The sequence below is a fragment of the Leptosomus discolor genome, chromosome 1 (assembly GCF_034619465.1).
Source record: "Leptosomus discolor isolate bLepDis1 chromosome 1, bLepDis1.hap2, whole genome shotgun sequence".
Classification (NCBI taxonomy): Eukaryota; Metazoa; Chordata; class Aves; order Leptosomiformes; family Leptosomidae; genus Leptosomus; species Leptosomus discolor.
In genome coordinates this window covers 26,125,753-26,140,243 of record NC_141391.1, presented here as the reverse complement: position 1 = coordinate 26,140,243, position 14,491 = coordinate 26,125,753, and the positions used below count along the sequence as shown (strand labels likewise).

General features: G+C 35.8%; 1 protein-coding gene across 6 annotated transcripts in view; it reads right to left on the bottom strand.

The window, feature by feature from the left end:
* Positions 1–14,491, bottom strand: part of NBEA (neurobeachin) — a 510,952-nt gene that overhangs the window by 326,283 nt on the left and 170,178 nt on the right. For all 6 annotated transcript variants that reach the window (XM_086481881.1, XM_086481883.1, XM_086481885.1 and 3 more), the window contains exons 19-24: positions 12,851–12,932; positions 12,513–12,636; positions 11,990–12,182; positions 10,713–11,732; positions 6,830–7,047; positions 5,867–6,020 (exon numbers count right to left, since the gene is read on the bottom strand). In XM_086481881.1, coding sequence (XP_086338007.1) covers positions 5,867–6,020; positions 6,830–7,047; positions 10,713–11,732; positions 11,990–12,182; positions 12,513–12,636; positions 12,851–12,932 — 1,791 coding nt within the window. The remainder of the gene's footprint in view (positions 1–5,866; positions 6,021–6,829; positions 7,048–10,712; positions 11,733–11,989; positions 12,183–12,512; positions 12,637–12,850; positions 12,933–14,491) is intronic.

Genomic DNA, 14,491 nt, shown 5'->3' with positions numbered 1-14,491 from the left:
CCTCTTTTGTAGCTGGATGCACCTCAAAAATTAACCTGTGGTGACTATCTCTTGATAACTAGCTGGCAATTTTCGCATCAGTGTGCCACCATTGATTCTCAGGATTGCTACAGATCACACAGCACCTGTGGCATCCTATGAGACATGACCATGATAATGCTAACATTATACACAGGACATACAGAAAAATACCTCCTATTGGCTTTTAATCCACACACCTAATAAGGCCATCTTTAAATGCCTGAGTTTTGTAGACAGCCATTCATGTAACAACACCAGCCCTCAGATCACAGTTTGAGAGCTGCTGTTTTAAATTCTGCAAGCCAGAATTAGAATTATAGACTTCACAGAATAAGTGGAAAAACAATCTAATTGCAAGGGGTCTGGAAATTTACTTTCAATTGTCACATGTATTTCAGCTCCTCAAATTTCTTTTGCCTTACTCAATGTCGTCAAGTCCTTGTCACAGCTGCTATCCTTGTAGTAAAGCAATGATTACTTCAAATTCCTAGCTTGTACACAGTGTTTTATCTGGCAACCAGCTGCTATTAACAGAAAGCATCTTCTACAAAGCTTTTTCCTTACAGCTCGCCATATATGTTTTTTGTCACAACTGTACATCATGTTAAAAATGCCTTCCTTACAGCTGTAATTAAAAAAAGCCTCAAAGACCTCCCCCACAGAAAGGAAAAGGAAAAAAAAAAAGAAAATCAGTATTTTGTATTTTATGTCTTCCCTATATTATCAGCAGTTATCCAACATCCCTAATTTAATGAGCAAGACATCAGAATCGCCATTGGAACACACTCCAGCTTATATAGTAAAATAACTGGTTATATTTTTTGTTAAGATTTGCTTCAGTTTCAAATTGTTTTATCTATACAATTGACAACCCTTAAAAAACACCAGCATCTGAAACAAGTCCTTGTACAGACCCTGAGATGGAGGTGGTACGGAATTGAAATCAAGGGAAATATTATAACATGTGGAAATAGATTACTGTGAATTACAGTAAACCTTCCCTCGTATTCCATACAAACATATAACCTTCACTGTACTCTTGAGTCACTCACAGATTTGTGAGTGGTTTGTTTTCACAGAAAATGCATTTTTTTCTTTTCTTTTTTCTATTCAGATTTAAAGGCTCCTGTTCACAGGACTATTCAGATCATTCTAGTCTAGATTAAAAAAAGCAAAGCAAAAGGTTGATTTCTATTACAAGAATTTATTGATGAAATTTAGTGAGGAAATTCCATAATTAAGATTGCCTGTTCTACAGCAGACAAGGGACCTTGGAGTAATCTTCCACCCAGCCCAGAAGAATTGCCATTTCACTCCAAATCCTAACTATGCAAAGGAAAAAGTCTTTTCGGAATGGGAAATTCTCCAAACACCCTTCTTTTTAAAGAAACTGTGACAGTACTGCTTTTTCGGCAAGGGAGGGAACACAATAAAGAATCTGTTGCACAAAAGAAAAGAAAAACACAACTGCAATTCCTCCAATGTTCTGAAAGTAATTTTTCTAAATTTATCTCTTGGTTCTTTCCTGCATACAGCTTTAATTAATTCAAGCACCCAATACTCAGCATCTATTCTACTAATGAGAAATAGGTGAAATGCCTTTAAAAAAATTAGAGGCAATGGAAGATATGTAACAACAACTAACTCTATAGCAGACTGTTAAGAAGAGAGTTTTGTAACAGAAATTTAGGACTGCTTAAGAATGAGCAGCCCAGGATGAGGCCTTGCTTGAACTCACACCGACACATTGAAGCCAAGAAAGTGTGGATAGGTAGGACTGTGAGATTGATAAAGGAACTGTGTTTGTTTCTGTCTGTCATCTTCTCTGTTAGAAAACAAGTAAGCTACCTTGTAAAAAGACACCGGATTCAGCTCAATCACTGCAGTTGATGAACCCTACAAGGGTCTGGCTGACCAGCCACTAGATGTCTGCACTAGAGGCAGCTGAATCATTTGCTTCTATTGAGTATATCTCCGTTGGTTACAAATCTAGTCCATACGCAAGTACCTCAAATGGATACTTAAATTTACCCTAATCTCTTCCTGAATTCCATCCTGTTTTATCATCCCAAAGTGAAAGGGTGTAATGATCTTAACTGTATGTTCTAGAGCCTTATTGCTCCCATATTTCATTATTCCAGACCAAAAAGTAAATTAATTTTTAGAAGTAGATGTAAATATGTGTCCTATGCCACAAATACAACACACTAGGAGGAAACAAGTAAGAAGTACTACCATAACATTTCAATATGGGCCCAAAGGCCCTCAGTGGGAATATAGAGAGTCACCATTCATGAAAATGAAAAAGGAATAAAATAAAATGAGCTCAAATTTGTTGACAAACTGAATATATGTATTCTACAGGATCTACAAGATGTGAAGGTTTTGACACCCCTGAAAAACTCCACAGAATAGAGATATGGAGGATCAGAGGCTTCCAAAGACAGATAGACTAAAGAAGATGAAGACTCTATGGTTCAAATGGGGACACCATGAGATATGACTCAAGCCTACAAAATCATAAATATGGAAATGAATAAAGATGTGATTAACTACTCCTTTCATAGCATAAACAGTAAGGAATATAGTGACTTCACAAATTTAAGCAGGCTTAAAAAAATAAAGACAAGAAGTGCTTCAAATTACTCTGTCAGACTCAATGCCATAGGGTATTACGGAGTCTAAAAGCGCAAGTAGCTTCAAAAAAGATTAGATAAAGTCTAGAAGGATAAATTCCTCAGTAGTTATTAAACATGTCAGGCCGGACACCCTCTCTGGCTGTTAAAATCCTAAATGCTGAAATGAAGTATCATTAGAGCAATCAATATGCTTGCTCAGACTTCTGTATTTTGATGTAAGCTGCAAACAAGTCACTGTCGGAGGCAGAATGCTAAGCCAGCCAGGATCTTGGGCTGACCCAGTCAGGCAGCTTATGTAACATGTGAACAGCTTGCTTTTGTAAGAGTGGTGCAGTATTGCTTGACCGGACTTCTAATACCATGCTCAGTTTAAATGACAAAATCATAAAATCACACAGAATCATAGAATGGTTGAGGTTGGGAGGGATTTGTGAGATACGACACAAAATTTGGACTGTACATCTTGTGGAAAACCCATCCATTATTGTAATTAACTACAACACAGCAGGTTCCAACTGAAAATCAAGAAACACATTTTCACTGTGAGGGTGACCGAGCACTGGCACAGGTTGCCCAGGGAGGTTGTGGAGTCTCCATCTTCAGACATACTCAAAAGCCATCTGGGCACAGTCCTGGGCCACCGGGTCTAGGTGGCCCTGCTTGAGCAGAGGGGTTTGGACCAGGTGACCTCCAGAGGTCCCATTCCAGCCTTAACTATTCTGTGATTCTTCGAATCAGTGAGGGAGAAAGCATATTGGCTCTTTCCTTCCTTGAGAGTTACTCAAAAAAAAAAGAGAAAGCGTCACCAGAAGGCCTGCCGTACGTGTTTTTATGCAGTGGACACGTCATGTAAATATTCCAATTTCAGACCTCCTCTCTCTTCCAATTAGCAGCTCTTGGAAGGTGAAAAGTGAGACAGAGTCTTTTGTAACCGATTGAAAGCACAGGACTACTTGCCCTTTCAAGGTTGAGAAGAAACACATTCCTAACCAGCAGTCCACCCACTTTCTCCACAGCAGTTCAAGGATGCAAAAGTATTAGAAGTCTGAGAATCAGTATGAAACTCTTAATTCATCATATGATAGATGTTCAGAAGTGGTCTGATGCCCACCAAGGCATACGGTCTTTTCATAACTGTGATCCAGAACAATATTGAGGGAGAGCACCTTCTCTAAGAAGGAGGAAGGATGTGCTGGGCTCTTTGTGTCTGTCACAGTGACGAATAAATCCACCTTCCTGCTTATGTTTATGGATGGTACAATGACAGAACAGGAACGAGCTGAATGGGAGGGACTAAGCTGTTTGCCAGGTACAAATGATTATGAAATCATGATGTAGAGGATAATGGCTATTTCCAGGTGAAGATAATTTGTTATTTTTTTCAATTATTTCTCCCCACCCTCCCTGTAAATATGGGACAAAAGTACTCCTTTTTTTTTTTTAATTTCACAGAGTAGGATTAACTCAGTTTGAAGCCAGCTACTGATCTTTTAGTGAATTAGTTTATTTCACAATCTATTTTTATTTTATTATCCTAAACAGATGGCAAAATTTAGCATTTAAGTAATACACACAGTCCCCATGTGGTGGAGAAATTATGTGTGCATAATACACACATTTGCAAATGTAGTCTTTTGTACCAATGCAGGCAAATCACTGCTATTATAGCAAGGCAGTACCAACACACAATGTTTTAACAAATGGATGTGTAATTTATAAAGCTGTATCAGCTATATATCTATACACACACATATATATTTATTATCCAGAATAAATAGAAGGAAATGGTGAACAGCAAAATTATTATTCTATAGAAAGGCTCTGCAGTGTCATAAACTAGGATAACAGCTAAAAACCACAAAGATCATTCAATGGAATTGCAGCCTAATTAATGGTTTGCCTGGTTTATATTTTTATAGAAAAGATGGCAAATAAAACATCTTCATTTACAAATCCTGCCTAAAAGGTTTGTTTTGAAAAATATCTCCCAATGTCCTTTTATTAAAAGCCTGCATCTCAAGACGGCTTGGTGTGCACTCTCTCATACCTGTCAATATTCACGACGATCAATTGCAAAATCTTTTATTCAGCAACCTTGATGTCATTGTTGTGACTACGAACAACTAAAGTATTTCCTGTAAGTCTTGCACTTCTGTTATAGCAAATATTTTCCCAGTTAACACAATGAAAATAGTAAAGACTCAGCATTTTACCATTAATTGCCTGGTTGAAAGTCACATTAATGTTTAGCCAATTGCTAGTCCATACATTCATACCTTCCAATTAAAATCGTGCAAAACAGGTAGGTTTTTTTGCTAGCTAACTAGGAGCAATAGTAGAGGCAAAGCAATCCCAGTTGCTGAATGGCTAGAACAAGGAACTGAGCTTCTACTGCCAAACGACATTTGTAGCCTCCAGTTTCTCCTAGCCACATTACTTCAGAGGAGCCTCTTTGTCCCTTCTGGGTCTCATTTTCTTCCCTTTCAAAGACCAATATTAACCGCAGGTGCTTACAGGATACTCAAGATAAAACATTTAGTATGAAAGATATAGTTACAGATATTATATGCACAGACGAGGCATCACATTCAAATATTGTAATTACTATTGACAATAATGCAATATTTAGAAAATATTTCTCCCTTTTTCATGCAGCAATCTATTATGCTACTCTGCCTGCCTGAGCTGTGATCATCTAAGAACTTACAACTTACTAAGAAAATCAGAGTGGACAAAAATATCAGCCTTTTACAATACAAGATTGAAAGGAAAAAAAAAAGGAAACAAAGGTCAGGACCTACTGAAGGAAGAAGTAAACAATCGTGAGGGGATGACACACAAATGGTGCATGCAAAACAGATTTATGAATACCAATGACTAGCCATTATAAAGCATGCAATTTTGTTACAGTAATCATGATTCGTAACCATGATCCTAATGGTCTTCTCTTTCAAATGAAATATTGAATACTGAGAACATTATTCTTAGTACTGCTTCTCTAATAAGGTTAGCATTTCAAATACAAAATATAATACACACTGTGTATATCAAAGCTTAACAGTTTCAATTATAAATTTAAATTTTTTTGAAGGAATTAGCAGAGAGAGGACAGGAGTCCCTAAAGAAGAAAAGTCAGCTGCAAATAGTGGTTTGTATTATTAACAACAATTCCTAGTATGACCACTAGGTGGAAATATTGTACTTACAGTTGGGGATGTGGCTGCTGACAGCAATGGTAAAATTCCTCCACAAGCAATAATAATATTGTCTACCATCTGGGAAATGAGGTGTATTGTGTTGTGTACAAAAATAATATTTTCATTGCTATTGACAAAGTCCATCACAGACTTTGTGGAGTGACTGCAAGAACAGAAGAAAGGATGGATTAAAAAGAAACAGTTAAAATAAAAGTTTAGATAAATTTATTCTTTGCAACGAAACTGTTAATGTTTCTTTGACATAAAGGCAAAATCTGGTCTATGAAACAGGAAATTAAATGGAATACAAATTGGTCCTTGGATATAACTATGTTCATGTTTTCTGAAAATGAACTATCCTGTCCTGGAAATTAGATTAAATAGCATCTATTATACCTAAGAGGTCTGATAACAATAAGTTATTGAGTACCTCCCTTAAAGTGTACAAAAATCCTAGGAAATCACATTGCTGTCATAAAATACAATATAACCACCAAGACTAAACCACAACCAGGAGCTGGCATGCAAAAAAAATTTGTCAACTAGAAAGAGCGATTCCTTAGAAAATTTTACAGGCAAGAGGTTTTATTTATAAGGTTTGCAGGTAGAGAAGCTCTCTTTTAATTGATCAGCTGAAGAAAAGGCCATTACCAGACAGACAAGTCTTCCTCATGTCTGAAACAGAAGTAGCAAATGCTAACGCTACACATAAGCCGAAAGAGCAGGTCAGTTTAGTTTGGTATGCATGAGTTACACAATACCTCAAGAAAACTTAAATTGTTACCTGTGAAATAGAGCTGTTACAGGCTGGGAAGGGGTGAAAAGAGAATATGCAAGATACAGAAGGGCACTTCAGCTAACACCAATTCTTTCCCTTCCCACTAACCCAATAACACCCCCTCTACAACAGATCTAATTGTTCCTTGTTGATGCAAATACACATCAGGAGTTAAAGAAGAAACAACCACCTACCTTCTCCAAACATGTACATCTGTTTCTAGTGCAAAAAGCAAGTCTGTCAGGAGTCGCTGGTGCATGGGAGACCATTTAAACTCTGGAATACGAAACATAGTTGTGCGTGGACCTGGACTAAACTGTCGTCGCTGCTCTTCTGTCATTGGCATTCCTCGAAATCCCAAGTCAACACGTAAATCCCGGTCTTGCTGGGTGACAGATCGGCCCTGTACTGCCTACATCAACAAAAAGTTAAAAATCATGTTAACTTTCTGTAATGTGTTTTTCAATGGATCAAGGATTTGAAAAAGGATGGGCTAAAACTGGACTCGAGCACAAACTACAGGAGATTTTGATATTCCAAGGCAGGCAGTGTCCTTCAGTAAAGGAGCTGTTCCAATTCAAATCAATCAGCACTGAAGGGCTACAGCTGGCCTTCCTTTTGGCCATTCACTAATGTTTTATACTCAGGTTCTTCACCTGAAGTATTACAGGAATGACCAAATACAGCATGTACAAGGTCAGCAGAGACAGAGACTTTGTTTATAGGAAACAACTATTCTTTTACGCTGATAACAAAATTTTCTTTGAATATTTGACTCAAAACATGGACAAACTACACAGTGATGGCTTCAAGGAATCAGTGTAGTTTTAGAAAGCCCCTCATTTTCCAAACCCAATTTATTTATCTGGTCTATTTAGCAGGATCATCAGAGAACCAAGTCTAGTCTCCCAAATCTCATTTTGCCAGTTTTGTTACAATTTGTTAATTGGTTAACAGCTTTATGGATCCTCAGGACATTCTTTAGATTCTCCCAACTGGTGGTGGATGTGAATTTCATTCCCTTTCAATATCTATGTAGTCATGACTGTTTCCACATGGTGATTAAAGATAGAAGTAAAAGATACCCATGGAGGATATGACGGAGAATACAGTGAAGGATTTGAGGCAAATATTCATAACAACATAATTACTTATAATATGTAACATCTCTGAAAAGAAGAAATACAGTCTGATCCTTGAAATTATTTTCTAATCTCCTCTTTGGGTATTTCAAAATACCCTGTGAACTGTAAGCTGTCCATAGTTAAATATTCTCTGTTTAAATGAGGTTAACCTTAATAAAAATTGATGGAAATATCTATTAAATAAATAATTACTTTATATTAGCTTGAAACTGACAGAAGAGAAAATATACTTGCTTTGCTCACATATTCATTTCCTGATCTGGACATTTAGAAGAAAAAAGACAAAATATTTGTACTAGCAATGTAAAAATGGGCATGGCATTGGAGTTGAGCAGGAAAGCTTCTTAGATCTTTAGTCTGATTTTGATCTTTTTTAGCCAGCATTTTGACAGCACAGCAGGTTTCCTTCATTCAGTTTCACCTAACGGGATCAAAATTATTACTGTCACTTTAATTCCCTATGTTTTTCTTAAATTATCTTTAAAAGATTATTTTCTTTTCTTCTTAGACTTATATAATATTTGAATCTATTGCATGAATCTTCTGCATAGTGCTTTCAATTCTATTTTCAGTCTTTCCTGGTTGAGATGATAAGAAAAAGTTAATTTTATATTCTTCAATTTTTGATTTACTACTGATAAAGGCATTAGCTCTTCTTAGAAGTAAGCAGGAGTTCCCATCTCTACTTTCTTGTGCAATTTGTTGCTTCCTTTCAGTCCATTTGAACAAAAGACAGCTTACTTCTTACTGATCAGGTGAGGAGCTGATTGTAGATCTGTTTTAAGAAAATTCTTTAAAAGAGATATTAATGGCTAGAGATTTAAATCAATTCATTGAGGTTTATCATTGATTTTAGTGGGAAACAACTCTAATTTAAGTAGTATATAGAGAATCAAGCTTGTAGAGTCAGACTCTTCAAGAGTACACAATTTGCAGGTAATCTGCAGATCCAAATGATATTTTGTGAGTAGCTAAGAGGAAAACATTTGGAAAACATTTTGTTTCTCCTATCTTACAATGATCTGATAAAAGCTCATTAAGATTTATGTATCATTTTAATCCTAACAAATAATTACAGACATGAGGAATTTACGTTTTTGTAATTCAACTGCTATAGGCTGAAATTCATCAAGAAAAGAGGTCAAAGAACAGAAGAGTCACAAAGTCACACAAACAGGATTTTCTACAGTAGCTAGTACAAAGTCAGATTATCTTTTTCACTAAAGATTTATCTTACAAATTCACTGTCTTTATGAGTGCATATACATACATAGCAAATGAATACTAGCGCTTCACTTGTCTTACTCTTTAAACAAAAATCTATATTTCAAAATAAAAGCAGACTGCTTCTTTTTCTTGCTGTCCTCCATTCACTCCATTTATCACTTTCCATGACATTAACAGTCTTGATTTTAAGACTTAAAATAAGGTGTTTGGGAACTGATAGTAATAGATATACTGTTCCTATGAAGACCTTTCAGGGCTTGTTCTTTAAATATAAGAATCTCTACACAATGCTTGATAATCTGTCACTGATGTTATGAGGATTTTCACAGTTTTGAAAAAATCCTTACAAGAGAACCGCAAATTTTTCTTATAATACCTGTCCAGCGAATGCAAGAGCTCCATCTGCTTTTCTCTTCAAAACAGAGGTTATTACCACTGAAGAGAGACTTAGAAGACAGTGTTCTTTCGGTACGTCAGAACTCACTGGCCCAAGTAACCATTTTTTTTTTTAAAGGTAAAGTATCTGTTTTGGAAATCAACACAATTCTTTAAACAAATTAAAATGCCCTTTCACTAGAGTTTTTCTGAAAGTGTTGTCTCCCTGAAGAACAAAGCAGGCAGGCTGATCTGTGTTCTTTCATCAGATGACATGCACTTTGAACATACCCGAGTATCTCTGAAACTCTTTCTTCTGATGATTTGGTACACAGTACTGGGAAGAGCAATTTTTGCCATTTTTGTTTGGCTATTCTTCCACTGTTTCAGGAAGTCTGCTTGACTTTAAATCACAGAAGATAAATAGTGGTGCATGTATTGGACATATAGTCAGCTAGTAAAATCTTGAAGGTAGTCAATTCTTACACCTGATAGCACCCTTAAAAGCAATCTTTGGTTACGTAGTACAGTCTCTGAAAAGTGCCAGTGAGGAAATTAATCCTGTGCTTTAAAAGTTCAAAATGATCCTATATTTCGCTGTGTATACAGAGTACAAATTCTTTCAAAGAGTAGACTTCCACCGTGGATTTCCCACTTTCAGAATGCTATGGCTCTCACAAAACCACTAATTTCTCAGAATTTTTCAGAAGGAGATCTAGACAAGAAAGGATTTCCAAGAAGAAAGTAGATACTTCCTCTTTTATTAATCATCTCTGGTCTGGAAATCAAGTTGTAGTTTTAATTCTATTATCCCTAAACTATTTCTTTTCTTGTGTTAGGATCAATTATGGAGGTTATTTATACCAGCATTGTTGTTCTTGAAGAAAGTCCGTGTACTAAAGTGCTGTAAGACTACACTCTGAGAAAGGTACAACAAGAGTAAAAAACACTTCAGTGTGTTTTTCATAGTAAAATACAGGTATTTCTCATCTTGAGATATATTAACAAGAAAGTCTAAAGCAGAATTCTAAGAATATCTGTTAAACTGCCCAGAAGAACTAAGGAAAATGGATGATTTTCTTAGCTAAGTTGTTTTTAAAATAAAGCATCCTCAATTGCAATACATATTTTCTATATAAACATGAAAGACTTCACAATCCTTACACATTATGGCACTTTCAAAGCAAATAGGCTTGAAGGATGGACACGTTTCATATAATTAAAGAAATATACTTCAAACATCTCTCAGATCTCATACTATTAATTTTTCCAGCAGCAATGAACAGTGATTACATTAGACACACACACAGCTACAGCACTTGAAACTTACCTGGGTTGTGGTAGTTGTCTGTATCTTCCGTATCTCCTTTCCTGCTTCCTTACCATCATCAGATCTTTCTGTATCTGATATTATACTTCCTGCATCAACACTAGGTACAGTTTTGCTACCAGAAGACTCTGTCTCAAGAGTTGTTGCAGTCATTTCAGCATATTCTAATCCTTTAGATGATGAAGCCAACTCTCTCTCAGAAATGCTACTCATTCCATCTGAAGTTGTGTGAATCTTGAACTCCTTGTCCTCTATTATACTTGAAGCACATGTTATATCTACATTACCCGTCATATGTGCAAGCAATCCCAAATCATCATTTACACCAAGATGCATCTGTGCCTCTTGCACATTTGGAATAGAAATGTGATTACTTGAAAGTTCAGGTAGAAGTTTCTCCTCTTGACTAGGTATTTTATCAAAGAGGAATGAGGTACTGTTAGTAGAATGTTCATCTTTCTCATCAGCCAGAGTTATTAATGGACCATTATCTTTTTCCTCATTCTTCTTAATAATACCAACACTTCCATGAACATTGTTTTGGAGCTTTTCAACAGCAGCACTATACACATTATCTAGAAGAGATTCGACTTCTACAAGTGCACCATTTTCTCCAGTTACCAGTGTCTCTGGTGATAAATCCATATCATCAAGTTTTACTTCAGTAGCTTCTACCTTTTCAGCTTTTATATCAACTAAAAGGTCATGAACTTCCACATGCACTCCTCCCCCTGGTCGCTCAGCACTTCCAAGCACATCATCTGACACCTTTGTAGCCATGAGCAAGTCCCTGGTATCTGTACTGACAGGGTAATCTGTTTCACTTTCCGGACTTTGACTTTGTGAAAGGTCTTCTATCTCTCGAATTTCCATGCCACCTTTTGCTCCTGTTGTCTGAGAGGAAAGACCTGAGATGGTGCTCACGTTCCCCTTCTTCCCCTTTTTTATGTTTTCTTCCTCTTGCCTTTGATACTCTTCATACATTTTTGCTAGATACTCCTTGTGAGCCTCATATGTGACCTTAAAAAGAAAAGAACAGATTATGTGGATGAATATATGTGGACAAAAACTAACAAGAATCTTAAGAACATATCACATAAAGCTTATAAATAGTTTCAACGCAAAGGAACTACGATGACAAAAAAATGCCACTTTGACATGTATGGGGATAGCCACCAGATGGCACTAAATCACTTTACAACTTATTTTACTATTTAGCGAGTCTCTGTGAGGGAGCTACCGGTATTAAAAAAAAATATCCACAAGCCATTTCTTACCTTGGAATGAGCTATAGAAAGAGTATCCACCCACACTCTCCAGCCTCCCCATTCATACTTTATTGCATGATACAAGAGAATACGGAAAATGTTGTAAACCATCTCTGTGATCTTCTGCTCTTCAGAGTTCTTAGGGTTAATATATCCCAGAGAAAACATCCAGTCCTGCCACACTGAACACTGAAGTAAACATCTAAAGTGAAATAATTAGGTCAAAATATATCCAAACAAAACTTCTTTATTTTAACACTATGATGGTTAAAATGCAAGGAACATTTCCTCTGAATATCAGTCCAATGGTAGGGAGCAATTTAAAAACACTACAGGATGAATAAAAACTTAAAGTATATTCTAAACAGAAGAACCTAATATTAGTTCCGAACTAAGAAAAGTTACCACAAACTTATTCAATTTATTTTTTATATATTCCATTTAATATATAGTATAAAACTCTACACAGAGTATAACAGACTGCTATTACCCACCAATCAAAGAGGAGAAAATAATATTTGTAGTGACATACCTTCTGTTTTCACGGCTATTACTAAAGAGTTTTATCATATCAGATAAGAACAAACGTCGAACTTCCATCAGCTCTGCACTTGGCGTGGAGTTTTTTAACAGTGTTGCCACCACCTTAAGAATCACTTTGAAAGAACAAATTAGTTACATAACACATTTTAACAATATTAAAATTAAAAAAAAGTTGCTGACAGCAACTAATGTAAGCAGTAACTGAAAACCGTCTGTACTTGAGATACACTAATGAACTGTTCTCACCTCCTCATCCATATTCTTTCAAAAACCCCCACAACCTCTAAGCAAGAAATTTATCATACAAACATAATATATTGTCCTTACTTGGATTTTGAATTTTCACTGTAGAATCTGGCTCTGGATGCGGTTTATGAACAACTTGAGTGCATACTTGTTCTGTCAAAATCTAGAACAGAATATTAACTTCCTTTTAACTTTTTAAATTAAATCTTATGGCATTTGTTTGTTCAGTTTTAGATTTGTTAAGAACATTTACCATGACCACACTGGAACTTCACATAAAACATTTTGGTAAAATACTTTTATTCCTGAAGAATGAAAATGAGCAATTATTCTATGCAAGCATCAAGTTTTTCACGGTTATACAGTGGCTCACTAAACAACTTTTATTTAGCTGACTAAATACACAAGAATGGTGATTAAAAGATATTTTGTTCATATTCCTCATAGTGTTATACATTCACAGATAAAAAATTATTTCATGAGCACTGTACATCAAAAGTTATTCTCATACATTCCATCCATAACCAAACCCACTAATTGTTAAAAGTGGGTTTGGTTTTCTCAATCTAGGAAGGAGGAACAGTCACAGACAGCATTCCATAGGAATAATCCCGGGGCTTCACATAATAAGCAAGACAGATCATTGTCCTGCTTCATGAATTGTATCCGAAAAACTAACTAATCTGTATTGAGGCAACACTACAAACCTTTCACACTGGGATACCTGTTACCGATTCTATGTATGCAACTTTATTTTTAAGAACAAGCTAAAAATTTAATGATATTAATATAGGATTCTCAGCAAGTATATTCAAGGACACGGATTTCAAAATAGAAATATTTCACTAGTAATTCATATTCATTTTAAAGCAGAACTTTAGCTCACTCATTAATCAATGACCAAACTAATGTCAGTTGTAAACACAGTATCTTTGAATGGGTCTTTAGATATTGGTATTTAAAACAGAATGCAAATATCCCTTTGGTTTTTATGAGAGAACATGGAAAACATCTGCATCAGTTCCTCATCAAATCTTTGTACATATGGCATTTGATTCCTTTTTCTCCTCCTCTGGCTATTTTTCAGATGTAAATGTCTGTGGATGGTGGACTCCATGAGGACTTTAATTTTGTCACTGAGTTATGTTTTTTCTGAGAACACTAATCACAGAAGCTCTCAGAAATCTGAATGCAGGGACATCTAGACTGTAAGATCCAAGTGGTCAAACCACACAGGGTGAGCTTAGATATGTGCAATAAACCAGAACTTGATATTTGAGTAAGTTGTTGGCAAATAGACGATGTTTAGGTTTTTACAATCATAGAAGAACATTTTCTACATCACCCAGACTCAGAACCCTAGATACCAAGCACTCCTTTAGTCTTCATGTCTTTTCTAGAACCAGTCATGAGTATCTAGCCATTATACCTATTCGTGATTAAAAAAAAAAAAAAAAAAAAAAAATAAAATCTTTCTAGTGCATGCAATCCTTAGAAATTGCAAATTATTAAGTTATAAGCCACCATTTAAAAAAATAATTGAAGACTGGATATGATCTTTATGCACTTGCAGGCATGAGGACACAGGCTGCAATCAACTTGATGTTCACTATATTTTGCTTTAATGGAAGTGCTCATCATCAAAATTGACATTTCTACAAGAGTCTGGTAGAACATTTGAATGCTTCAAGGTCATATTCACTCGCCTCAAGCAGTATATGT